Raw genomic sequence first — 27266 nt, 5'->3', positions numbered from 1 at the left:
TTCTATATTGAATTGAACAAAAATACCTTTCTGAAATGAAGACTTTAAAAGAAGGAAACAATGCTCAGAGTGATCTTCAAAGTTTACCGGGAAAATGAGGGGCAGAGACCATACAACTCCTGCACCTGGCATATGGCTGGCATTTTTCATATGTGTTCCATATCATCTTGTCTCTAGGTTATGTGGTAGGTTCTGGAAATGTTTGGGTAGCCAGCTTCCTCTTGCCATCCTTCACAGCACATCTTGCTTAGAGGTGGTCTTCAGATTGCTCCTCTGCCTCAGCCATCAGACTGTGAGATTCTTGAAAAGTTAGGGTTGGTCATAGTCACCTACCAGTCCCATCAGCAGATGGCTCAGTGCCCAGCAGGTTGGGAAGGCTCAATAAATGCTGCCTAGAGCATGTATAAGTGAGAGAGAGAAAGAAGAAGGAAGGATCCGGTCTACATAGCAGCCAGTGATATGATAAAGCATGATTGGATCGAATGGTTAAGGGGCTTCCCTGCCATTGAGAATCCATGCCAACCTCTTTATGCCAGCCTGCAAGGCCCTGCAATCTGGCTTATGCCTATTTCACTGACACTCCTCTCTGCCCCTCCATCTTCCTGCTCATTCCTTGCAGCCCTTTTTCTCATCTCCCGAACATGTTGAACTTATTTCTAACTCAGAACCTTACACTTGCTAGGCCCACCACCTTGATCACCTTCCCTTAGAACCCTGCAAAGGTCACCCATCCCATACAGAATTCTGCTCAAATGTCCCCTCCCTGAATACCCACCCCACTTGACCCCACTCCAAGCATTTCGTATCCATGTGCCCTTTCTGATCCTGTTTTCTTCAGTGCACCTGTCATTACCTGTAAATCCATTAAATGCTTGTTCATTTTTCCTTGTGGTTGTTAGTCTTATGCATGAGAACATAAGCTCTGTGAGGGCAGCAATGTTTCCTTATTGTTCACAGTTTCATTTGCAGTACTTACTGAGTGCAACTGTACATATATAAAGTATAATACATATACACATATATTTACACATATATGTGGAATTTATGTATATAATGCATATATACATGTGCATGTATATACTTGCTGAGCAGTATATAGAAACACATACAAATGCATTAAGCAAAATATATATATGAGCACATATTTATGAATATGCAGGTATTCATACCTAAGAAGCAGTGTACATAGACATGTGTATATGTATATAGCATATACACATGTATGTATATGCATATATATGCACAAATATCTATATAAATGTATAGCACATATAAACACACATATCTGTATACATATATACTTTCTAAGCAGCATATATATCTATATGTCTATATACATACGCATTAAGTAGTATATACACACGTGTATTTGTGTATGTATAGTCACGTATACATATACCCAGGCTTCCTCAGTGGCTCAGTGGTGAAGAATCCATCTGCAATGCAAGAGACTTGCAGGAGACACAGTTCAATCCCTAGGTCAGGAACATCCTCTGGAGGAGGAAATGGCAACCTACTCCAGTATTCTTGCCTGGAAAATCCCATGGACAGAGGAGCCTGGTGGGCTACAGTCCTTGGGGTCACAAAAGAGTTGGGCACAACTGAGCAACTAAACAACAATCCGTATACCCACCATTCACATAAAGTGTACAGATACATACACACACTCACATATGTATATGTATGCCCACAAAGCAATACAGTGTATATCTATATACATGTATATATATACACACATATATGCACATATATACACTAAGCAGTGTGTATATTTATGTTCACATACAATATTTATTTACATATACAATGTGTATATGATGCATATGACATATATGCTACATAATTAAATGAATGAATATTATATAAATGAGTGAAAACCTTGATAATTAACAAATTAACTGATAAGAGTTAGTTGACCGTTTTATACTGATTGCCTCTTGGTTAGGGTCCTGAGGAGAATTTCTGCGTCTCCCTTGCTGCAAACTCTCATTTTTCACAGAGGCCCCCTCTCTCTCCAGGCTCACTGTCCCCGCCTCACAAGTTCCTCTTGACCCCTTGGAAGGTGGAGCCAGTGAATGTTTTGCTTTTGCTCCAGCAGAGAAAGTCCAGGCTGGAGTACTCTGCTTTGAGTCAACTTGGGAGTCAACAGGGCTTAATTATTTTCAAGGGAAGGAGGAAGATACCTTTGGGAGAACTTCCTGAGAAGTTCACTTCAAAAGTGTCTTTCTTGGATTAGCAAATGGGCCCTGTGCTTAGAGAGTCATAGGGTTGAAGCAAAATAAACAGAGAGTTAATTAAAATTCATGGAATAGCCAGAGGCAGTCTGCACATAAAACAGCAGAAAGTGGAATAGTTATATGATAATAGCTTTTTATGTCCCTCAAAGGCAGATTCTGGATAAAACTGAGCAGGAGTTGCACAGATGATAATTCCAGACTCCACACTATCTTATTATGCAATGACGATCATTTCCACACACAGGCATATTATTAGCTGTCTCATTCCGCATTCCCAACTTTTACATCTGTGTGTGAATTCATAGTGTGAACAACTATTTGATTAATAGCAGACTAACCAATTTACTGCCCAGACTGCAACAAATCAATTTTGGAATTTTGAAAGATTTGGTCTTATATATCTGTTTTATCAGTTTGAATGTTCAGAAACATTTGACTGGTCAGCATATTTTTTTCCCCTTAAAAATGTACACCGTTTTGGAATTGCTTTCATCTTTTAAGTTGCTGGGCCTCTAGGATAAGAGTAGGGGTGGAAAGGACAGCAGGATTTTGAGTCAGACAGTAAACGTTTCTGCCAACTGTTCTGTCCCAGTGTTCATCTGGGTACTTGTGAGGGTGTGGCAAGCAAGATGAATGAGGTCCCTGATGCCACTGAGTTGACAGTTTAGTAGGGAAGATAAATACACAAACGGTACATAAACATGATTTCAGTGATGATACTTGTTCTGCAGAAAATGTATAATGTGATGACCTGGGAGGGTAGGACAGCTTTCCTTGGAGGAGAGGCCAACAGAGAAGGCCTCTCTGAGATGGAGACAGTTAAGCCAAGACCTAACGGCTAAGAAGGAAACAGACCACGGGGAGATTCAGGGGGAAGAACTTCACAGACAGAAGCGGCCAGCTGATGCAACGGTCCTGTGGTAGGGCCAGAGTTAGTGAGGGGGCAGTGGGGCAGATGTGTGTAAGATGCCCAGCCAGCATTGCATCCTGCTGTGAGTGGGGGCCTGGCGCGTATGTTTGCTCTTTTCAGGACATTGCAAGAGTTCATCGTTTTATAGCACAATGGTTAGACAGTTTCACCTCCAAGTCTGACAGAGCTGAGCTGGAATTTGGGTCAACCTGGTGACTCTGGGTAAGATGTCTAACTTCTCTGTGTCTCTGAAATGAGCTGTTATTCTTACGGAAGAATCAGTTTTAGAATTCTTTAACATGATGCTTTTACTGGCACCTGTCATCATTCATGCAGGCATCTTTGATAAGGGTTGGAATCCATTTCTTTTGAGTGAAGTGTTTACTCCTTTCATGGGCTTCCCTGGTGGCTCAGATGGGAAAGAACCTGCCTGCAATGCAGGAGAACCTGGGTTCGATCCCTGGGTGGGGAAGATCCCCAGGAGGAGGGCATGGCAACCCACTTCAGTATTCTTGCCTGGAGAATCCCATGCACAGAGGAGCCCGGCCGGCTACAGTCCTTGGGGTTGCAAAGAGTCAGACAGGACTGAGCAACTAACACGCACACACACTTACTCCTTTCATATTAATTAGTCCATGTTTGGCTTGAGGCACAGGTTAGAGGAGTTTGCTGGCTTCCATGGACTGCTTTAAGAGCTAAATATCAGAGGAAATGCAGGCTCACTCGCGAATGGCTTTCAAGCTTGGCCAGAGCAAATGATCCATTACTGACCAGTTTATTAATAACAGACGTCATTACTCATTTGCATTTCCCATTTTCCCACAATGACGTCTCAGTCCATCTTCTAGATGAGCTTCCTGAGGACTTTTTCTGCCTATAAACCGGTCTCAACCTTGATTCATCCTAGAGAATACATTCCAGTATAAGAGGGTTAGAAGTAACAGGGCTGGTCCTGGACCCTTGTCCCCATGACTTCTTTTGGCATTTCCTAACAAAGCAATGTCCCTTATGACTCCTGAGGAAAACTGTTTGCGTAAGCAGTGGCGATAAATTATTTATAAAACACTCTTGGAATTACCTCCACCCTGTTGTTAGAAAAACATTCCCCTCCCGCCAAATGCCATATCTTCCATGTTGTATGTTTGTATGTTATTTCCTGTATTCATTCATTCGCAGTTGTATAGCTGGGATCCACTTTTTAAAAATTTTTTTTATTTTTACTTTATTTAACTTTACAATACTGTATTGGTTTTGCCATATGTTGACATGAGTCCGCCACGGGTGTACATGAGTTCCCAATCCTGAACCCCCCTCCCTCCTCCCACCCCATATCATCTCTCTGGATCATCCCCGTGCACCAGCCCCAAGCATCCTGCATCCTGTATCGAACATAGACTGGCGATTGGTGATCCACTTTTTAAACCCTTCTGTATCTCCCCAGTGTCCTCAGGACAAAAGCCAACCGTATTGGCCTGCTTGTGCCAACGTGACAAAATTCCCCAGCCTGGGTGCTTAAACCACAGAAGTGGTTGTCTCACACTTCTGGAGGCCAGAGGACACCAGCCCAATTGGATCAGGGCCTGCCCCCATGCCCTCATTTTAATTTAATTACCTCTTTAAAGGCCGTGTCTCCAAATGCCTCACATTCTGACGTACTGGGGGTTAGGGCTTCACCATGCAGAGTTGGGGAAACACAATTCAACCTGCAACACCAGCCTTTTAAACGTGCCATGCAAGGCCATCCGTCTTCTGCTCCTCCCATTTGTTGCCTCGGTGTTCACCACGGTCTATCTCCATATGTCTGCCGTGCAGTGTCCCAGGTGAGCGGGAGTGAGCATCACCTGACACAGATCAGAACTCACAGATGCAGGGCCCATGGGGTGGGTGCACTGTTTCTTAGCATCCCAAGGAGAGGCCAGTTCAGTTTTGAGTGGAGCTGGACACACCATGGGGCTGTGCCCCAGGCAAGGGATGCCTCTCCATTCTGCCATCTATTTTTCTGCTGACTGGGGACAAATACTTTAGAATCAAGTACCATGCAGTTTGAGCTTCCTGTGCTTACATTTTAGTGGACTGTGGAGAAAAGCCAGATGCCCAGCCCTGAAGGCCTCAGTAGCTCCCCAGGCCTGGGAGAAGTTGACATTGGGTGGTGATTTGTGATCCTGGCTGATTCATTGCCATATGTATTAGTCAACGTTCTCCAGAAAGAGCTAATAAGAGGAGAGGTAGAGATAGGGTTATTTATGAAATTAGCTCACATCATGATGGAGGCTAGCAAGTCCAAAATCTGCAGGATAGGCTGTCAGGCTAGAGATCCAGGAAGTTGCTGATATTGCTGTGCAAGATCAAAGGCCATCTGCTGCAGAATTCCCTCTATTTGGGGAAGGTCGGTCTTTTGTTCTGTTGAGGTCTTCAATTGATTGGATGAGGCCCACCCATATTATGGAGAGCAATCTGCTTTACTCAAAGTCCACTTGTTTAAATTCATCACAGATTAATTTTACCTAAAAGCATCCAGCGGTAAAGAACCTGCCTGTCAATGTAGGATGTGCTGAAGATGTGGATTCAGTCCCTGGGTTGGGAAGGTGCCCTGGAGGAGGGCATGGCAACCTGCTCCAGTATTCTTGCCTGGAGAATCCCATGGACAGAGAACCCTGGTGGATTGCAGTCCATAGGGTTTCAGAGAGTTGGACATGACTGAAGTGACTTAGCAGGCATGCGCGCAAAAGCACCTACACGTACAGAATCCTCTTTGACAAATATCTGGGCATCATGACGCAGCCAAGCTGACACATAAAATTCACCATCACGTCAAACGATTGTGAAATTGTTCCTGAGCTCCTTGGTGGGCCAATTCTGCACATCTCTTCAACATTCTCTATTCTAACCTCCATAACATGTATGAATAATGATCATAATCACAATGGTGGTGGTAGTGGTTTAGTTGCTTAGTTGTGTCCCAACTCTTGCGACCCCATGGACTGTAGCCTGCCAGACTCCTCTGTCCATGGGATTTTCCATTCAAGAGTACTGGAGTGGGTTGCCAATTCCTTCTCCCATAAGCACAATAATAATAATTTAGTAAGTGCATATCATGTAACCCTGAAAATCACCCACTGAGATAGGTACACTCCTACCCCCATTTTACAGATGAGGAAGTGGAGAGCACTGCTGACATACATGTTCCGGCTCTCTGTGTTTGCAGAGGGACTGTGCCCTCTCCTGGCAAGGCACTTCCTTCTACCTCCTCCCACACTTCCATTGTCATGAAGCCAACCCTTGTTGACTGAGAAACAGGGAATATTCAAATGCAGCATCTTCCAGAATGCCTTCTCCTAATCACATGTGCTGGCTAGGATTCCTCTTCTCAGGTACCTTAGCTTCATGTGCTCATCTGTCTCAGAGCACTGCTCTTTCTGAAGTAGTAATTATCCATTCCTCCAACTAGCTAGCCAGCCACGGAGGTCAACTAGTTGTGCTTGGCACTGTTCAAGTCACTAAGGAGGGAGCAGTGAATAAAAGAGAGAAAAATCCCTGTTATCATGGGGTTTATACCATAGCAAGGGAGACAGACAAAAGGGAAACAAACCCAGAACATGTTTGGTGATGGGAGCTGGCCAGGATGACAGGGGACACAAGGGGTGGGGGGTGGGGACTGAGGAGGGATTAGCTCGTTCACAGAAGGAGTACAGGGATGGCTTTTGGGATAAGGTGACTCATGGGCCGAGCCTGAAGGGGGTGAGCAACCAAGACTGTACATATGGGGAAAAGCATGGTAGACAGGAATGGCAGAGAGGCCAGGGTAAGAAGCGAGCTGGGAGGAGAGTAACAGGTAGAAGTAAAGGGGGGCTGGGCCATGCCGTATGGGGCCCAGGGACCTGAAGTGAGGTACTTTGTCTTCACTCTTGAGTATTGTTTGTTTATCCCATCAAATCTTAAGTTCTTAGAGCCATGTCATATCTTCATGGTTAGCACAGTGCCAGAACCATGGCAGGCATTTATCAAATGTTTCTTGACTGAAATACTCATCCAAATGAGTATTTTCACAAAGCTAATTTTTAATCACTTTAATGAGGCTCCATTGATCACAGCCCACATGGACTTTCTGTGCCATGAAAAATCATTGTATATTTTGTATATCAGATGAAGATGTTCTCAGGAGAGAGAAATAGAAAATCTGCCATTGGAGTGACTTAAACAAAGAGGGTTTATTTTCTCATACAACAAGAAGTTTGAAGGTAGGTGGCACCATGGTAACAGTTTTAGTATCTCTGAGACTCTTGTAGCCTCAAGATCACAAGTGGCTGCTGCAGCTCCAGATGTTACATATGTGCTCAAGGTAGAAAGAATAAAAATGGTGCAGAGGAGAAAATTGGAACGATCTGTAGCTATTCCCTTTTATGCAGAAAGCAAAAGCAGAAGTCAAAAAAACAAAAAGCAAACTTAAAAGTCAGAAACGGTCTAATATCTCACGGGTGAGAACTGTGGCTACTTCTGGCTGCAAGTGAGTATTTAATGGATCACACTGCCTCCTTGAAGAAAATTGTCCTATTATACAGGAAGAAGGGAGAGGATGCATTTAGGTAGTTAACATTCATTGTCTGCCAAAGGCAATCTTCATGTCAGATAAAGATATCTGAACAATGGTACCCAGCATGACCATTCCCCTTTCAGTTCAGTTCAGCTCAGTCACTCAGTCGTGTCCAGTTCTTTGCGACCCCATGAATCGCAGCACGCCAGGCCTTCCTGTCCATCACCGACTCCCGGAGTTCACTCAGACTCACGTCCATCGAGTCGATGATGCCATCCAGCCATCTCATCCTCTATCATCCCCTTTTCCTCCTGCCCTCAATCCCTCCCAGCATCAGGGTCTTTTCCAGTGAGTCAAGTCTTCACATGAGGTGGCCAAAGTATTGGAGTTTCAGCTTCAACATCAGTCCTTGCAATGAACACCCAGGACTGATGTCCTTTAGGATGGTCTGGTTGGATCTCCTTGCAGTCCAAGGGACTCTCATGAGTCTTCTCCAACACCACAGTTCAAAAGCATCAATTCTTCGGCGCTCAGCTTTCTTCACAGTCCAACTCTCACATCCATACATGACCACAGGAAAAACCATAGCCTTGACTAGACGGACCTTTGTTGGCAAAGTAATATATCTGCTTTTCAATATGCTGTCTAGGTTGGTCATAACTTTCCCTCTAAGGAGTAAGCATCTTTAATTTCATGGCTGCAATACTATCTACAGTGATTTTGGAGCCCCCCCAAAATAAAGTCTGACAGTGTTTCCATTGTTTCCCCATTTATTTCCCATGAAGTGATGGGACCGGATGCCATGATCTTCATTTTCTGAATGTTGAGCTTTAAGCCAGCTTTTTCACTCTCCTCTTTCACCTTCATCAAGAGGCTTTTTAGTTCCTCTTCACTTTCTGCCATAAGGATGGTATTATCTGCATATCTGAGGTTATTGATATTTCTCCCAGCAATCTTGCTTCCAGCTTGTGCTTCAACCAGCCCAGTGTTTCTCATGATGTACTCTGCATATAAGTTAAATAGCAGGGTGACAATATATAGCCTTGACGTACTCCTTTTCCTATTTGGAAACAGTCTGTTCCATGTCTAGTTCTAACTGTTGCTTCCTGACCTGCATATAGGTTTCTCAAGAAGCAGGTCAGGTGGTCTGGTATTCCCATCTCTTTCAGTATTTTCCACTGTTTATTGTGATCCACACAGTCAAAGGCTTTGGCATAGTCAATAAAGCAGAAATAGATGTTTTTCTGGAACTCTCTTGCTTTTTTGATGATCCAGTGGATGTTGGAAATTTGATCTCTGATTCCTCTGCCTTTTCTAAAACCAGCTTGAACATCTGGAAGTTCACAGTTCATGTACTGCTGAAGCCTGGCTTGGAGAATTTTGACCATTACTTTACTAGCATATGAGATGAGTGCAATTGTGTGGTAGTTTGAGCATTCTTTGGCACTGCCTTTCTTTGGGATTGGAATGAAAACTGACCTTTTCCAGTCCTGTGGCCACTACTGAGTTTTCCAAATTTGCTGGCATATTGACCTTAATCCTGACTTTTTTCACTTTTCCCTGATTTAGTTTCCCTCCCTCAGATTCTTGCTCCTGCAAGCATAACCAGTGTCTTTAAATGTTACGCTACAGCTGTCCATCAATCAACAGGATTTGCTAAGTGCACTCAAGCTGAGGATGGGGTGGGCAGCACCGCAAAGGTCAACTGAATCATGTAAGAAGAAGCATCCAGGCTGGTCCATGGAAGGGCAGCACCAGCCTTTGCACCTGCACAGTTCTGGGTTCCCAGCACAGCTCTGGTTTCTCTGATTCTCGGGTCATCTGTGTCCCCAGAGCCTGGCTTGCCTGAGCTGAAGAGTGGGGTTCACAGTCCTGACCATAAAGGTCACTGAGGATGCAGCCAGACAAGGACTTTCCTGAAGAGTCCAGCAAAGTGATTCTCAGCTCCCCTGGGAAGCTTTTTACAAAATACACCATCCTGGGACCCTCCCAGACCTCTAAGGGTGCTGCAGACTGAGGTCATCAGTGCTGTGAATGAGCAGTCCACTGGGGACTACTGGATGCCAGTGTGGTGGAGGTTCTCAATTCCCAGCAGTCCCCCTTCTTTGCCAAACTGGGATCAGTTCCCAGATTTCTGATGCACAGTATGCTGGCCACATGTCTTTCTTACGACAAGTCGCCTGAAATCCATGCTCACTAGCATCTATTTATTTGCCCCAATAAATTGTAATTAATAAATGATAAATCAATTCCTAACTGAATTAGACTAATGAGGGTTGTTAACTGCCAGTCAGCAGCTGGAGTGGCTCTGGCCAAACTGCATGTAGTCTGCCTCATTAATTGTGGTTTCTGGTGGAAGGGCATCTGTGCTGCCCTGCTGAGGAGTGCTGGGGCCACCTGGGATCCACCACCTCTGTTTGGAAGTTTCCCAGCACCTCAGCAGAGCTGACTGTTGGTGAGGAGGGCTGACGTTTCCTCTGGAACACCTGTCCTGAGCCCAGGAGGCTGAGATGCTCAACCCCTCCAGGCAACATCATGTATCAACCTCCCTTCCTTATCTGGTACCCAGAGTCAGACGTCCAAGCCCTATGCAACTCATGAGCTCAGCTTTGAAAGCTCGAATTCGAATCTCATTTTGAAGAGTCTCCCCTAGCTCCCGAGCTGTCTCTGAGCTGCAGTGAGTGTCAACTTCCCCCCTTCCCCGGGAGGTGAGAACCATCTCTCAGCACCTTCGCCCACCATCAATTATACCAACGAGAGCTGGGGACAGGGTAGGGGGGACAGGGGCTCTTCCTCTCACATGGGTGTTGCCCAGACCCCATGGAATCACAACCTCAGCTTTCCGAGATGATGCAGCTGACTGGGCTTCAGGGCTCCCAGCCCTGGCAGAAGCCGTGTCTGTCCCACACCTTTTCTGAGAAGGCAAATGAAGAGTGACAGAGATGGGAAACCCTAATTACTAGAATGATCCACCCACCACGTGTCTGCCTGCAGATGTGGATCTCAGGGCTGTAGAAGGGTCTCAGATCCCTACGAACCAGGGCCCCACAGGGCTTTTGTATAGCACCCCTTTGCCTCCTGTGGTTTTATACAAACTTAAAGTTTGTTGGTAAAGTTTGTGAGCCTTCAACCTCATGCTGCTAAAGAGCCTCTTGATGAAGATGAAAGAGGACAGTGAAACACTGACTTAAAACTCAACATTCAAAAAAGTAAGATCATGGCATCCAGTCCCATCACTTCATGGCAAATAAATGGAGAAACAATGGAAACAGTGACAGACTTTATTTTCTTGGGCTCCAAAATCACTGTGTATGGTCACTGCAGTTGTAAAATTAAAAGACGTTTGCTCCTTGGAAGGAAAACCTAGACAAACCTAGGTAGTGTATTAAAAAGCAGAGGCATCATTTGCCAACAAAGGTGCGTAAAGTCAGAGTTATGGTTTTTCCAGTAGTCACATATGGATGTGAGAGTTGGACCATAAAGAAGGATAAGCACCAAAGAACTGATGCTTTTGAACTGTGGTGTTGGAGAACACTCTTGAGAGTCTCTTGGACTGCAAGGAGATCAAACCAGGCCATCTTAAAGGAAATCAACACTTAATATTCATTGGAAGAACTGATGCTGAAGCTTAAACTCCAATACTTTGGTCACCTGATGCAAGGAGCTGACTCACTGGAAAAGACCCAGATGCTGGGAAAGATTGAAGGCAGGAGGAGAAGGGGACGACAGAGGATGAGATGGTTGGATGGCATCACCGACTCTATGGACATGAGTTTGAGCAAACTCTAGGAGATAGTGAAGGACAGGGAAGCCTGGTGTGCTGCAGTCCACGGGGTCACAAAGACTCAGACACGACTGAGCAATTGAACAACAACAACTTCATGCCACTGATTGTACTGCCTAGAAAAACACCCATTTGGAGGTTTCATGAAATGTGCTCTTTAAGACATTAAGATTCACATGACATTTATCATCCCTCAGATGCAGCCAGGCTCTTTCACATCCTCAGTCTCATTTAGTTTCATCCCAGTGGGGCAGGGTGGGCTTTGATAACTCAGTTCAGACAGATGCTGAGACAGAAGCTCAGAAAGGCAGCAAGAACCAAAGTGGGAATCGGAATTCAGGCTTTTGTCCAGCATTCTTTTTTTATTTTTTGTTTTAATGGGCTCTGCTAGGTCCTTGTTGCTGTGCAGGCTTTTCTCAACTTGCAGCGAGTCGGGGCCAGTCTAGTTGAGGGGCACATGCTTCTCCTTGCGGTGGCTTCTCTTGTTGCCGAGCACCAGCTCTGGAGTGTAGGGGCTTCTGTTGTTTCGGTTCCTGGGCTCTAGAGCATAGACTCAGTAGTTGTGGCACACAGACTTAGTTGCTCCATGGCATGGGGGATCTTCCTAGACTAAGGATTGAACCCAGATCTCCTACATTGGCAAATAGATTATTTACCACTGAGCCACCAGGAAAGCCTCCACCATCTTGTATCCGCCTCAGATTCACAGCCTGTTGGGGCCGAAAGGGTCCCGAGTTCCAATAGAAGAGCAACTTGGGCTGCCTGGAGAAAACCCTGAACTCCCAGGCCAGCGACCACATCCCTGGTGTTGTCCCTCACAGCCCTGTTTCCCGGGAGGAGCATCGTTGGTGAAAAGCACTGGCTGGAGGGGCAGAGAGCCTGAGTTTGAGTCCCAAGGTGTGAAGAAGGTCTAAGACCTTTCTGTGCATCTCTTCTTTTATCTGTCAAGTGAGGGGGATAAGAGGAGTTACTCTACTGAGTTGAACAGTGTCACCCCACCCCAAAATTTACATGATGTAGCTGCTGACAAGGGCTTCCCTTGTAGCTCAGTTGGTAAGGAATCTGCCTGCAGTGCAGGAGACCCGGGATCGATCCCTGGGTTAGGAAGATCCCCTGGAGAAGGAAATGGCAACCCACTCCAGTATCCTGGCCTGGAATATCTCATAGACAGAGGAGCCTGGTGGGTTGCAGTCTATGGGGTCTTAAAGAGTTGGGCACGACTAAGCGACTAACACTTACTGACTTACTTAGCTGCTAGCAAGGAGCATCTAGGATGGGTAACAACCTTCAGAAATTAGAAGAGGCCAAGAAAGATTCTCTCTGAGAGCCTGCAGGGGGTACGGCCCTGTCAGCACTTTAATTTGGAGTTTCTGGCCTCCAGAGCTGTGAGACAGTAAATGTCTCCTGTGTTGAGCCCCCCAGTCTGTGGTCCTTTGATGTGGCAACTGGGGAAAGGAAGGCAAAACCCCATCAGGATGTTGGGAACACGGTACCTGTTCTTCCTGCTAATTTTTTTTTTATTTTTTTTATTTTTAGTTTTTTATTTTTTACATTTTAAAATCTTTAATTCATTCCTGCTAATTTTTTTCAGTGACACTGTACTCCTTGCTGGGGGTCCTAAGGCTCCATGTCCTCCTTTATATCTTTCCTTTTCCTTGAAAGTCTCTTCTTTTGGCTTTGCCATCTTGCCAGCCTTTCATGACTCCCCTCTGGCATTAGCGCCTCCAGACAGCCTTCTTTGACAGCAGGTCCCTCCTCCCACTGCAGCCCCTTGTGAGTTAGGGAGTTGCTCCAAAGTCAGACTGTTGTGGATTTGACACTGAGAAGCTTGTTGAACTCTAATTAGCACACTCAGCTGCAGTTTCCTTGCAGTTGAAGGCAGTTGTGCTGTTTAGCCACTAAATTGTGTCTGACTCTTTGCGACCTCACAGACTGTAGCCCACCAGGCTCCTCTGTCCATGGGATTTTCTAGGCAAGGATACTGGAGTGGGTTGCCATTTCCTTCTCCAGGGGAGGGCTTCCTTGATAGCTCAGTTGGTAAAGAATTTGCCTGCAATACAGGAGACCCCAATTTCATTCCTGGGTTGGGAAGATCCACTGGAGAAGGGATAGGCTACCCATTCCAGTATTCTGGCCTGGAGAGTTCCCTGGACTGTATAGCCCATGGGGTCGCAAAGAGTCAGACAAGACTGAGAGACTTTCATTTTCACTCCCAGGGATCTTTCCAGATCAGGGATCAAGCCCATGTCTCCTGCACTGGCAGGCGGATTCTTTGCAGCTGAGTCACCAAGGAATCCCTGTATGGACAGTACTTAGTGTCAATACCTGATCAGCAGCTCTTCCATGGTGCCGATGTGGAGGGACTGTGGCATAGCCAGGGCTGCTTGCCCACCAGGATTTCAGAATCGAGCCTTGAACCCAGAAGTGGGGAGGCAGTGAGGGGCTTTCCCTTTTTGTTCCTTTGAAATGTTGGTCTGAACGCTGTCCCCTTTGGCTGTCACGCAGGTGTGTATCGTGCAGAAGCGAGACACCAAGAAAATGTATGCGATGAAGTACATGAACAAGCAGAAGTGCATCGAGAGGGACGAGGTGCGCAACGTCTTCCGGGAGCTCCAGATCATGCAGGGCCTGGAGCATCCTTTCCTGGTCAATCTTTGGTGAGTGAGTCCCTCCAGGGCTGCTGTGAATGCCTCATGGTGTAGCCAAATGCAAACAGCTCTGCAGCAGGAATCCTGCATTGTTCAGAGAGGAAATGGAATTTTCTGGGTTCGGATGTTTTGAATATATCACTGTGTACGCTTTCCAATGACTATTGTCAGTTTCTGATGAAATCATTAAGCACATGCTTAATTTTCATTCTATTCTCTTACCTGGTGAATCGGAATTGAAATTGATTTAGAAGGGAAGGTTGTTGTATGTTTGAGAATGCAGGTAAAATATTTTAAGAGGATGTCAAGTGGGAGTCTTCTAAGGGAATTTGTCGAAAATCACCTGCATGATGTTGATGGCAAGAAGGACTTCTGGGAGCTGATGTCTCACTCCCCTCTGGATGGCTGCCCGGTGTGGATATGCTGAATTCCAACTTCTGAATCTGGCCCTCAGGGCCCAGTTCCATCCACGTGCTGAAACTCTCTCTTGTTGCACTGCTGGCTCTTGATTTGCCACTTTGCTGGTGGTTTCCCTGCCTCTGTGCCTTTGCATGTGAAGTCTCCTCGTCCTGAGACTTCTACCGCCCAGTCTGCCCAGCTTCCTCCTACCAAATGCCTCAGATGGGCATTTCTGTGGGGAAATGTCATACATTAGAGACTGGTAACAAGTGTGTGTCTGTCGTGTCTCCAGCCACACAGGTACTTCAGTTATTTGGGGGGAAATAAAACCGCTACATGTTTTAATTGCCACCCAAGATAAATTTTCTAATTTACTTTTTATTGAGGGGACATTTGGTTTATTAATACTATATTTGTTTCTTGTGTACAACATTATATTTCTGTATATACTCCAGTGTGCTCATCACCAAAAATTAAGCCTCCATTCGTCACCATACAGATGATCCCCTTTCATCATTTCACACTTCCCTGACCCCACCCCTTTCCCTCTGATAACCACTGTGTTCTCAGCATGTATGTGTTTGTTTTTGATTGATCTGGTTTGTTCATGTATTTTTTGTTTTTTGTTTTATATGCCATGTGTGAGTAAAATCATACAGCGTTTGTCTTTCTCCATCTGATCTATTTCTTTTAACATAATACCCTCAAAGTCCATCCATGTTATTGCAAATGGCAAAATTTCATCTGTATTTTTATGGCAGCATAGTAATCAGTATATATATATATATATATATATATATATATGTATATTATACACACCACATCTACTCCACTCATTCGTCTGTTGATGGGCTGTTAAGTTATTACCATATCTTGGCTATTATAACATAGTTGTACAAATATCTTTTGAATGAGTATTTTTGTGTTCTTTGGATAAATACCCAGGAATGGGGTAGCTGGATCATATGGTAGTTATATTTTTAATTTTTTGAGGAACCTCCAGACTATTTTGCACAGTGGCTGCACCATTTCTGATCAGAAAAGCAGTATAGGTTCCTTGCACAATGCAGAAAATGATGTACATAAGAAGGCAATAGGGCTTCCCCAGTGACTCAGTGGTAAAGAATCCACCTGCCACTGCAAGAGACGTGGACTCAATCCCTGGGTTGTGAAGATCCCCTGGAGGAGGAAATAGCAACCCACTCCAGTATTCTTGCCTGGAAAAATCCCACAGACAGAGGAGTCTGGCGGGCTACAGTCCATGGGGTTGCAAAGAGTCAGACAGGATTCAGAAACTAAACAAGAACAACAAAAAGGAAATAGTTATCTAGAATCCTACCACCATGAGGCTGCATTCTGGAGTGTAATTCTTTTTTTGTAGTAAGTCCCTGCATATGAATGAACATCTTTCCTAGAATGCATTCGTAAGTCCAGTTTGTTCGTAAGTCCAACAAAGTTAGCCTGGGTACCCAACTAACACAATCAGCTGTATAATACTGTACTGTAATAGGTCTAAAGTACTTTACACACAAATTATTTATTTAAAAAAGCCACAAAAGTAAAGAAAACATTTTTAATCTTATAGTACCGTATCTTGAAAATACAGTAGTATAGGACAACAGCCAGCATACAGGGGCTGGCATTGAGTGAATTGTCCCCATTTTGCAGATGGAGTAATTGAGTCACACCACTAGTAGACGGATGAGATGGGACTTGAATCCAGACAGTCTGACTTCATGGCCCACACTTGCAACCCTTCTACCACTGCTGCTGTGAGAAGGCCCTGGCCCTTCCCTTCTTTGCCCACTGCTCCCCCTTCCTGCACGGAGCGCCTCCTGCAAGGCTTCTGTTTGCTGCCCTGTCACCCTGCTAGCAGGGGGCGTGGTGTGGAATCACTTGTCGGGCTCATAAGGACGCCATGGCTTTGAATTAATTACACGTCAGCTTTTCATCTCATTACACGGAGGGTGAATTACCGTGGCCTTGGAGCGCCTGACTGCGCCCCTTCTCATTCCTCTCTTTTGCTGACATGCTCTATAACTGGCAGAGGCAAAGACCAGGCACTGATTAGTTTTCACGACAGTTTGGCCTCTAGAGAATGAATGATGGGTGTTTCCAAGCCTGTGACGATCCAGGTTGAGTTGTCAAGTGCAATATTTTCACCTGTTCTGAAGCAAAACTGTTCTGCTCTCTGGGGCTTAAGACAACTGGAGCAAAGGAAAAAGGCGATGAACTATCCCACCCCAAACAGAGGCGCTGTGCAGCAACAGGAACGCTGGAGAGGCAGGGCGTGGGAGAGGAGGGGAGGGGAGAGATGAGGCAGAGAGTTCCAACACTCGGGCTCTGAGTTCCGATCTCCCAGGTTCTAATAACAGCTCTGCCTCTTGTAGGTGAAGAGATTGCTATGGACTGAAGTGTGTTTCCTCCCCACCCTCTCTGTGCCCCACAAAAATTCATATATTGATACCCTAACTCCCAATGTGACTGTATCTGGAGAGAGGACCTTTTGGTGGCTATTAAGGTTAAGCAAGGTCATTAGGGTGGAACCCTAATCCAATGTGATCTTTACTTGTCTGCTTCCCTGGTGGCTCGGATGGAAAAGAATCTGTCTGCAATGCAGGAAACCTGAATTCGATCCCTGGGTCAGGAAGAGCCCCTGGAGAAGGGAATGGCAACCCATTCTAGTATTCTTGCTTGGAGAATTCCATGGACAGAGGAGCCTGGTAGGCTACAGTCCATGGAGTCACAAAGAGTTGGACATGATTAAGCAACTACCACTGCTAATCCAAAAGGATGGTAGCCTTATAAGAAGATGGAGAGAGTTCAAATCTCTGCCATGTGAGGACAGAGCAGGAAGGGGGCTGCCTGCAAACCAAGAAGAGAGCCCTCACCGGAACACGACCATGCCTGCATCCTGATCTTGGACCCTAATCTCGGGCTTCCAACCTCCAGAATTGTGTGAGAATATACTTCCACTGCTTCAGTCTCCCAGATGGTGGTTTTGTTATGGCAGCCTAGTACAGATGCCTTGAGAGTGATTTGAGTCTCCCTTCTGCGTCTCAGTTTCCTTTTTTGGAAAATGGAAGTGAAAAGGTGATCACATCACAGGGTTGCTGTAAAGACCAAACAGGACAATATTAATGCGTACAAGCATCCACACAGTCCTGGGCTCGAGGTGGCTGCTGGTTCAGGGACCTCCACTGCTGTTGGTAGGACTAGCACTTGTCCTTCAGGTCAGCTTTGGGCTGGCTGGACCAATTCTATCCTTATCCAGCGTGAACATGAGGACATGCTTGCTGACTATTAGAAGATGGGTCGAGTTTTCAGTACTAAAGACTTTTGTCTCAATAAATGGTAGCGGGGAGGTTGTTTGTATGTATTTTCAGACTGTATTTTCAAAGTCCAATTCTACTTACCAGATTGACTACATTTACTAGACTGTTAAATGTTCTATTTTCAGCTGGGCAGGTGCCTCCCCTGCCCCATTTGCTGTTGAAGTAACTGTGGGGATGGAGGGATGGATACCTGGCAGGACAGGATGAGAACAGATACCTGCAATTAATGTAAACAGTTCTCATAGCAAGTATTGTTTCTAGAGCCTTCCCTGAGTAGTTAATGGCTAAATCATGACACAGGTCTCTAACAGGCCACTGGAAGCCAGGAAAGAGCCACTTAAATTAGTGGCTAGTTTTTCTTTGGCATTGAGACCTTTGATTCGAGTAAAACTACATAAGGTGTTGAAAGATAGAGCTGATCTGTCTGAAGCAGGGGGCAGGAAAGAAGGTTGTAGAGAGGACAGAGACAGGAAGTCCCTTAGGGAACCTCTGATGAAGGACAAAGACCTGTACAGGGTTTCCCTGATGGGCTCGGTGGTAAAGAATCTGCCTGCAGTGCAGGAGACACTGAGACACGGGTTGATCCTTGGGTTGGGAATATCTCCTGGAGGATAGCGTGCAGCCCACTCCAGTATTCTTGCCTGGAAAATCCCATGGACAGAGGAACCTGGTGAACTTCAGACCACGGGGTCACAAAGAGTCGGACACGACTGACGAGGCTGAGCATGCACACACCAAAGCCCCGTATGAAGAATCGCCAGTTACTGAGCAGCTTCATTTTCATAAAAATGACCGTCTTTGATCTTGACTATTGCTACAACCTCCCAACTGGCATTTCAGCACTTAATCATCACCAGTTTGCCACATGCAAGTTGTCTTGTTCAGCTCAGGCTGCCATAACAGATTACCGTAGATGGGTGGCTTAAATAATAGACATTTGTTTCCCATAGTTCTGCAGGCTGAGATGGGGGAGCCAGCATGGTCAAGTTCTGATGAAGACCCTTTTCCTGGTGCAGAGATGGCTGTCCTCATGCTGTGCCCTCCCCTTGGGCTGGGGGAGAGAGACAGAGGGAGAGAGCTCTCTTGCCTCTGCTTATAAGGGCACTAATACCATCACAAGGGCTCCATCCTCATGACCTGACTATCCCCCAGCCACTCTGTCCCCCTCACACAGGGGACTAGAGTTTCAACATATGAATTGGGAGAAGGGGACATAAACATTTAGCCTACAGCACAGGGAAAGTCTCATCAAAGTGCACATCTAAGCCCACCCCACCTCCGATTAGAATTCTGCGATGACTTCCCAAAGCCCACAGAATAAATGTTTCTTCATAACCTGGCCTCTGACAGTATGTTAGTCTCTCCTCTGGACGCCCACGCCTGCTCCTGTCTTAGTGCATTTTTGTTTCAGCCACACTAAGTGATTCATGGAACCTGTCATTCATCTTGTTGTTTTGATCCCTCCAGGCCTTTTGTGCTTGCTGTTCCTTCTGCCTGGAATACCGATTCCCCTTTCTTCTCTGTGAGAACTTCTGCTCTTCCCCCTACAAGTATTCATTCATTAAATAGACATTTATTTGACTCTTCCTGGGTACCAGGCACTGGCTTAATTTCTTAAAAGAGTTTTTTTTTTTTTTTTTCTAAATTTTGCTTGTAGTTGCACTGGGTCTTCACTGGGCTTCCCTGGTGACTCAGATGGTAAAGAATCCACCTGCAACGTGGGAGACCTGAGTTCAATCCCTGGGTTGGGAAGATCCCCTAGAGGAGGACATGGCAACCCTCTCCAGTATTCTTGCCTGGAGAATCCCCATGGATATGGACAGAGGAGCCTGGCGGGCTACAGTGCATGGGGTAGCAAAGAGTGGGACATGACTGAGCATTGCTGTGCACGGGCTTTCTCTAGTTGTGATGAGCAGGGACTGTTTTCTAGTTGCAGTGTGCGGGTTTCTCATTATGGTTGCTTCTCTTGTAACAGAGCACAGGCTCTAGGTGTGTGGGCTTTAGTAGTTGCAGGCCAGGAGCTCAGCACTTGCAGCTTGGGAGCTCTCGAGTGCAGGCCCAGTAGGTGTGGCACACGGGCTTAGTTGCTCCACTGCATCTGGAATCTTCCCAGACCAGGGATCAAACCCGTGTCCCCCGCATTGGTAGGTGGACTCTTATCCACTGGACCACTAGGGAAGTGCTCCTGCCTTAATTTCTAAGGGTCCAGAGAAAAAGAGGATCCTTCTGTCTCCTGCCCTCTTGGAGTTCATAGGCCAGCAACCACCTTCTCCTCCGAGCTGCCTCAGGGTTGCCGCCCATGTGGCGACAGATAGTGCTTCCTTCTGGACTCTATTGAGAACAAGGCAGTTCAATCACATTTATCTGCTTGTACATCTGTTTCCTCCATTAGTGTGAGACTCTTGGGGATTGGGGCCATGTCTCATTCGCCTCTGTATTCTCAGCATCCACAGTGTTCAATAAATTAATTCTTTCAGTGTTTGTTAAGGATCTGCAGCATCTGTGCTGGCATTGGTGATGGAACAATGAGCAAGATAGTCACTCCTGATCTTTACAGAGCTTACAGATGAGAGAGGACAGACCCTTAAACTAATAGTTGATTGTGCTTCTCTGCTCTTTTCCTTAAGTAGTCACTGTCCTTTGGGGGCCCAGGAAACTTAAAAAAATATAGAGATAGCAAATGGCCACCATGTCCTGGGGGTCAGAGATGGGAAATGCTCATGGGATTTTCCTCAATTCCAATTAGCAGCATCTTCTTTAGTCTCCATCGCCATGGCAACTCCCTTAATAGAAGGGAGCAAGAGGTGATGCTGACACGTTCAGGTCCTTGTCTCACCTTTTACTACTCAAGGATTTGTCAGTATCACTGGTCACTTTGGTGTGTGCTTTCAAGATGTCAGATTTCCCAAATTTTACTTTTAAGTGGAATAGGTTTGTTATCCCTAAGGGAGTAAGTGGGGATTATAAAATATCCCAGCTCCATTCTGATATCCAGAGGGTCAGCATTGAAATGTGGAAAGGGAGGGATGTGGAGCCAGAAGTTGTTCCTTGAAAAACCAGGGCGCTATGTCAGGCAGTTCTTGTGAGTGATGTGGGGGGGGGGGGCGGGGGAAGAGGGGTGGTCCATCAATCAATCAGGAAGGCGTGGAGTTTGCAGAAGGTCAGAGGGAAAGCCAGGACTCCCTTGGACTGGCCAGTGGTCTTTGGAGCCCTCTGCTTCCCCACCTTCCAACCCACCACACAGTACCTTCTGGTGCCCATTTCTCTGACTCTTTCTTATGCTTCCCCTGTGTTTTTCTGTAATTAGGACTCTCCTTTGTCCTTGGTGTTCATTAAAGTCTTCCCACACTTTATCAAGTGGTCTTAAGATCCATGTCTTAAAATCTTAGTAACACTACCCTATTTGGGTCATCCATGGTATGTGGCTCTTTTCCTATTTTAGCCTGATCTAAACTATCTTACAAGGCTTTCCTAGTAGCTCAGATGGTAAAGCATCTGCCTGCAATGCAGGAGACCTGGGTTCGATCCCTGGGTTGGGAAGATCCCCTGGAGAAGGAAATGGCAGCCCACTCCAGTACTCTTGCCTGGAAAATTCCATGGATGGAGGAGCCTGGTAGGCTACAGTCCATGGGATCACAAAGATTCAGACATGACTGAGCAACTTCGCTGGTTCAAACCATCTTACAAGGTGGATGTTCTTGACTTCATTTTACAGTTGGAAAAGCCGAGGATGGGTGGGTTAAATACCTTGTGCAAGATTAAGTAGCTGACAAGAGGTGGCATTGGGATTAGAGGCAACAATATACCAGGAAATGGTTAACAACCAGCAGACCAAGGGGACGCAATGCAAACCCTGACTTGTAGTATTAGCCAGTTCCCATGGTGTAAATATTCCCATCGTGGTCTGCTGTAGACTTGGTGTATGTGTCTTCCCTGGATTTATATGTTTGAAGCCTAATCCACAATGGGATGGTGTCAGGAGGTGAGGGCCTTTGGGAGTTGGTTAATTCATGAGGGTGGAGCTTTCATGAATGGGATTAATGCCCTTATAAGTGCCCCCACTGAGCTCCCTCACTCACTCCTTCCCCTTCTGCCATGTGAAGACACAGCAAGAAGACAACTGTCTATGAGCCAGAAAGCTGATGCTTGCCACACCTCATATCTGCCCACACCTTGACCTTGATCTTGGATTTCCAGCCTGCACAGTTTTCAGAAAGGCATTTCCATTGTTTATAAGGCCCCCAGTCTATAGTACTCTATTACAGCAGCAATAACAGTCTAGGAAATGGTTGATATCAAATTAATTGTATGCCAGCCAGCTTGCAAATTTTCTGAAAATTCAGCAATTGTCATGAGCCAGTATGAGCCAGCTCAGAATAGCCCTGATAGGCCCAGGTCTAACATTTGCTTTTCCTAAGCTCAACTTCTAGGAGCCAGGCTCAGGGATAAGCCTCACAGTCTGAAGGTGAATGAGCAATGAGAGCGATGCCTTGAGAGGAATTAAAAAGAAGAAATATAGTGGTTAGATATTGGGCAAAGGAATACTGTCCTTTCTAGGACAGTATTCTTGAAAGCCTAAGTTTCTTCATCTGTAAAATGGGTATAGTACTGCCCTCCTTTCCATGTTTTCTGAAGTCCAAATCAAATATGGACCTGAAAAGTCTATGGAAATGATATTTTTGTTAGCCAGATATATACATTGTTACAGTTCCTTTTGAGAAAAACTGTGGGTAATAACTTGTAAACCCCATGAACAGTTTGTGTGTATGAAGTTTCTGGTGGGAGACAGGGGATGCAGTTAAACATGAAAAGTGAAGTCGCTCAGTAGTGTCTGACTCTTTGCGACCCCATGGCTGTAGCCTACCAGGCTCCTCTGTCCATGGGATTTTTCAGGCAAAAATACCAGAGTGGGTTGCCATTTCCTTCTCCAGATCTTCCTGACCCAGGGATTGAACCTGGGTCTCCCTCACTGTAGGCAGACGCTTTACCATCTGAGCCACCAGGGATGTCCCTTTATCATGTTGAAGATTTAGAAATCTGCCTGCAATGCAGGAGACCCTGGTTCGATTCCTGGGTCAGGAAGATCTGCTGGAGAAGGGATAGGCTACCCACTCCAGTATTCTTGGGCTTCCCTTATGGCTTACTTGGTAAAGAATCCACCTGCAATGTGGGAGACCTGGGTTCGATCCCTGGGGTGGGAAGATCCCCTGGAGAAGGAAAAGGCTACTCGCTCCTGTGTTCTGGCCTGGAGAATTCCATGGACTGTATAGGCCATGGGGTCACAAAGAGTTGGATACGACTGAGTGACTAAACATGTAAGGATTTCGATAAAGATGAGGGAGTCTCAGTGACAAGCAATTTTATGTTAAGCTCTATCCCCAAGAGATACAAAAGTTGCATTAGGATATAATACGTTTGGGAAGAGTGTATTCACTGTAGTGAGCTTAATTAAATTGGAAACCGTGGCGTCCTTGTTCCTCGTGTTTGAAAGTCACATGGCAGCTCCCCATTTTCTTCCAGCAGTTGGGCACACACCCACCCCCAGTCCCTACTTCTGATCTTTTGCACTGATATTTCCTCTGTTGGGACAACTTCCTGTGGACACCTGTAGGGCACACCCCTTCACTTCCAGCAGGTCTTTCTCCTGTTTGAGCTCTTTCTCTGACCACCCAATTTAAAACTGTGAGTTCCTCTCTACCCTGGCGGCTCCTAACCTTACAATACACAATCCATTTTACTTATTCATCTTGTTTATTTTCTATGCCTCCTTTAAACACACACACACACACACACACACAAAGGAAGGAAGGAAGGATTCCAAAAGGGCAGACTCTCTTGCATTTTCACTGCTCCTTCCCAGGACTCAGGATCACATCTTGGCCTTGAAGACATGAAGTTACATGGCTCACTAAGTAACTGCTGAATGAGGGATGGAATGAGTAAATGTCCCGTCTCCCCCACATAATGTGCAGAGAGCCAGAGGTGGTGGCTTCCTTGGTTCTTCACTCCCACTGATCCACACTGACCTGGAAACCAAAAGTGAACCCTTTAGTCTTCTAAACCCAATAGAAAGGATTTTGCTAATCTGAACACATGGGGTTTCCACCCCTTACCTCTGATCCAGCACCTGCTGGGTGCCTGGCATTGCACTGAGTGTTCCACCGGGGTCATTCCGTTCATCATTCCCAGGGCCCTGTCAGCTGGCTCTGGGCCTCTCCACTTTACAGAGAGACATCTGAGGCCGAGGGGGGTTCGGGCTATAAGCAAAACAGACTGTGCCTCAGGCTGGGGCTCTGCACCAGCGCCCACTGCCTTTGGACTCATGAGTTCATTCCTCCAGTACGTATTTATTAAGTGCCTGCTTTGTGCCAGGTATGGCCGTAAGTGCTGATGATATGTGTAAAGCAAAAAGCATGGCTTCAACTGCGTGGAGCATCCCTGTTCCTGGTTTGGACAGGAGACAGGCAAAAATTGAATAATTATTAAAATATGGACAATTCAATATTCTGGCGAGTGCTGGAAAGAGAGTGCGTGTGCCCAGGAAATTGACATTGTGGAGGAAGAAGAAGCATGGCATTTTCTATGGTGTCAGGGAGACTCCCCAATTTAAGTGGCACCTCATGGATTTCCTGGCACCCAACGCCCACAGCAGGTCCCCAGGGTAGGCATTATTACACATGGGGAAACTGAGGCTTGGAGAAGCTTGAGTGATTGATTGTATAGGGCCTCACAGTTAACAGGAGAGAGCCAGGATTCCCGTAGAACTTAGACTTTCCGGAATGTCACACCATCTACATTTTTCTAGCTGATGCAAGAAGAGTTGTTTGCAATTGTATTAGAATTTTGAAGAGAAAACACACCTGTCTTTGGGATTGTATCCACTCACTTCAGATTTGACACTTTCCTTCTCTGGGTGCTGTTTTCTCCTCTGTGGCCTGAAAGGCTTAAACTCTATCCCTTGGCCCTTCCCTGGTTTCCATGGAGACCCAGGGGGCCCCAGAAAGTTCCTTAGAGGTTACTCTGGCCTGATGGGGCTGAAGGTCTAGGGACTTGGTCTCTGTCCTGCCTCATTCTGTGTTCATGTTTCTTCATATTCTACATGTGGTTTCATTTAAGGAAGAGTTTCTGCTGCTTGACGATGTTGACAGCCAGCAGCGTGAATCGTCTCTCCTGCTCTGTGAGTCGGGGATTAGACCACCCACAGCCTGCTTTGCGGGCTGAGAACGGGGCCCAAGCACAGCCAACTGTGAGAGGCAGAGCAGAATGACCCAGGCTATGCGATCAAATCCAAAGAATTACGGGTACAATGAAACTACATGACAGTGTGTAAAACCAGAGGCAGCACATTTATGGTTAAAGAAAAGTGTTCTGTCCCACACTCGCGTTAACTGTTGTACCCGGGTCAGTGACAGACACCACAGGGGACAGGAAAGGATGCCTGAACATGCTTCCCAGCCACACTCAGCCCCCACCCAGCCCGGAGCCTTGCAGTGCCTGGAAGTCAGGAATTACAGCCAGACAGGAGATGCACAGAAAACACGTCATTACTGTCAACTCTCAGGAGTGTGTGCTTTGATGATAAATGGCCGCTTGGGCTTTTGCCCTGAGAACTGTTTAAGAGTCGCTGGTAAATGATAGGCTAAGTTCACCCTGCTCATGAGGGGCAGGGTGGAAATTTACAAGGTTCTCAGTCCAAAATGATGATCCTTAGAAAACACATCACAAATGACCTTGAGAACCATGCTTCCTGCTATTGGATCTCCAGGGAGACCTTTGCTGTGCAAAACTTCCAGGGGACCATGGAATCTTCACACTCTCCTGCAACATGGCAGTCTGGTCCTCAGATGTTCTTGGCTGCCCCTGAAAGCTCTGTGGACCATTGTTTCCCTCCATCACTCCTGACGCCCTGTCTAAATGTGACCCCAACAGTGTGCTGGCCCCTTCTTTCTGCCTGTAAAACTTTGCCTCTGCAAGACTCAACTTCATTCCCCTGCTTCCCACCTCTCAGCCCATTCCTCCCAGTGTATCATGAGCCGTCTTCCTGTGCTAGATGAGTGAAAGAGATGCACTGAGCATCGTTATCTTGGTCTGTAGATGAAAAGACTTATCGGTAAGATGGAGCGGTTTCCCCAGCATCATCAGACTGTGAATTCGGGGAGTCAGTATTTTAACCCCTATCTGTCTCACTCCAAAGCTTGAGCATGTCTCACCATTTCCCCTGACTCCCCACACTCCACAGAAGCCTCGGCCACCATCCAGCTGGTGCAGATTCTCAACAGGAATCACAGGTGTGCATGTCGCTTCTCTGAACCCTCTGCTGACTGCGTTTCTGAATTTCAGGGTGTCAGCACCCCGGCCAGGGCCTCTGCCCAGCACGGACCCACCCATGGCTCCCGAGGGACTTCTTCACAGGTGACATTGGGTTTTTCATTTTCATCCACATTTTAACAGCAACATGTGAAACTAGGAGAGATATCTTTTTTTTTAAAAAACTTTAAACCTTTTATTTTGTATTGGGGTATAGCTGATTAGCAATGTTGTGGTAGTTTGAGATGAACATCAAAGGGAAACGCGGCTATACATACACACGTATCCAGTGTCCCCCAAACTCCCCTCACATCCAGGCTGGCACATAACATTGATCAGAGTTCCATGGGCTGTACAGTAGGTCCTTGTTGGTTATCTATTTTAAATACAGCAGTGTATACATGTCTGTTGGAGAAGGCAATGGCACCCCACTCCAGTACTCTTACCTAGAAAATCCCATGGATGGAGGAGACTGGTGGGCTGCAGTCCATGGGGTCTCGAAGAGTCAGACACGACTGAGTGACATCACTTTCACTTTTCACTTTCATGCATTGGAGAAGGAAATGGCAACCCACTCCAGTGTTCCTGCCTGGAGAATCCCAGGGATGGGGGAGCCTGGTGGGCTGCCATCTATGGGGTCGCACAGAGTCGGACATGACTGAAGCGATATAGCAGCAGCAGTAGCATACATGTCTGTCCCAAACTCCCTAACTACTCCTTCCGCCCATTTTCCCCCTGGAAACCATGAAATCATTCTTTGAGTCTGTGAGTCTCTGTTTTGTAAGTTTATTTGTATCATTTCTTTTTAGACGCCACATATAAGGGATGTCATAGGATATTTCTTCTTCTCTGACTCAGTTTACTTGATATGACACTCAGTCCATCCATGTTGCTGCAAATAGCCTTATTTCATTCTTTTTTAATGGCTGAGTAATATTCCATTGTATATATGTACCATATCTTTTAAATCCGCTCCTCTGTCAGTGGACATTTAGGTTGCTTAGGAGAAATATCTTAAAAGGTGGTGCAGAAGGAGCATCATTCTCAACACATGCGCAAGAAGAGATTTCTGGAAGTTTGCTGACTTAGAAGCCCAGTGTGTTTGCTGGGTTGTT

At 46.0% G+C, this 27266-nt stretch overlaps 1 protein-coding gene across 5 annotated transcripts in view; it reads left to right on the top strand.

Annotated features, from left to right (window-relative positions):
- STK32B (serine/threonine kinase 32B) overlaps positions 1 to 27266 on the top strand; it is a 389829-nt gene that overhangs the window by 107760 nt on the left and 254803 nt on the right. For all 5 annotated transcript variants that reach the window (XM_069593237.1, XM_069593236.1, XM_069593240.1 and 2 more), the window contains one exon: positions 13968 to 14119. In XM_069593237.1, the coding sequence (XP_069449338.1) occupies positions 13968 to 14119 (152 nt within the window). The remainder of the gene's footprint in view (positions 1 to 13967; positions 14120 to 27266) is intronic.

Source organism: Ovis canadensis, chromosome 6, assembly GCF_042477335.2.
Source record: "Ovis canadensis isolate MfBH-ARS-UI-01 breed Bighorn chromosome 6, ARS-UI_OviCan_v2, whole genome shotgun sequence".
NCBI lineage: Eukaryota > Metazoa > Chordata > Mammalia > Artiodactyla > Bovidae > Ovis > Ovis canadensis.
The sequence above is the reverse complement of the archived record's forward strand: the minus strand, read 5'-3'. Positions and strand labels throughout refer to the sequence as shown.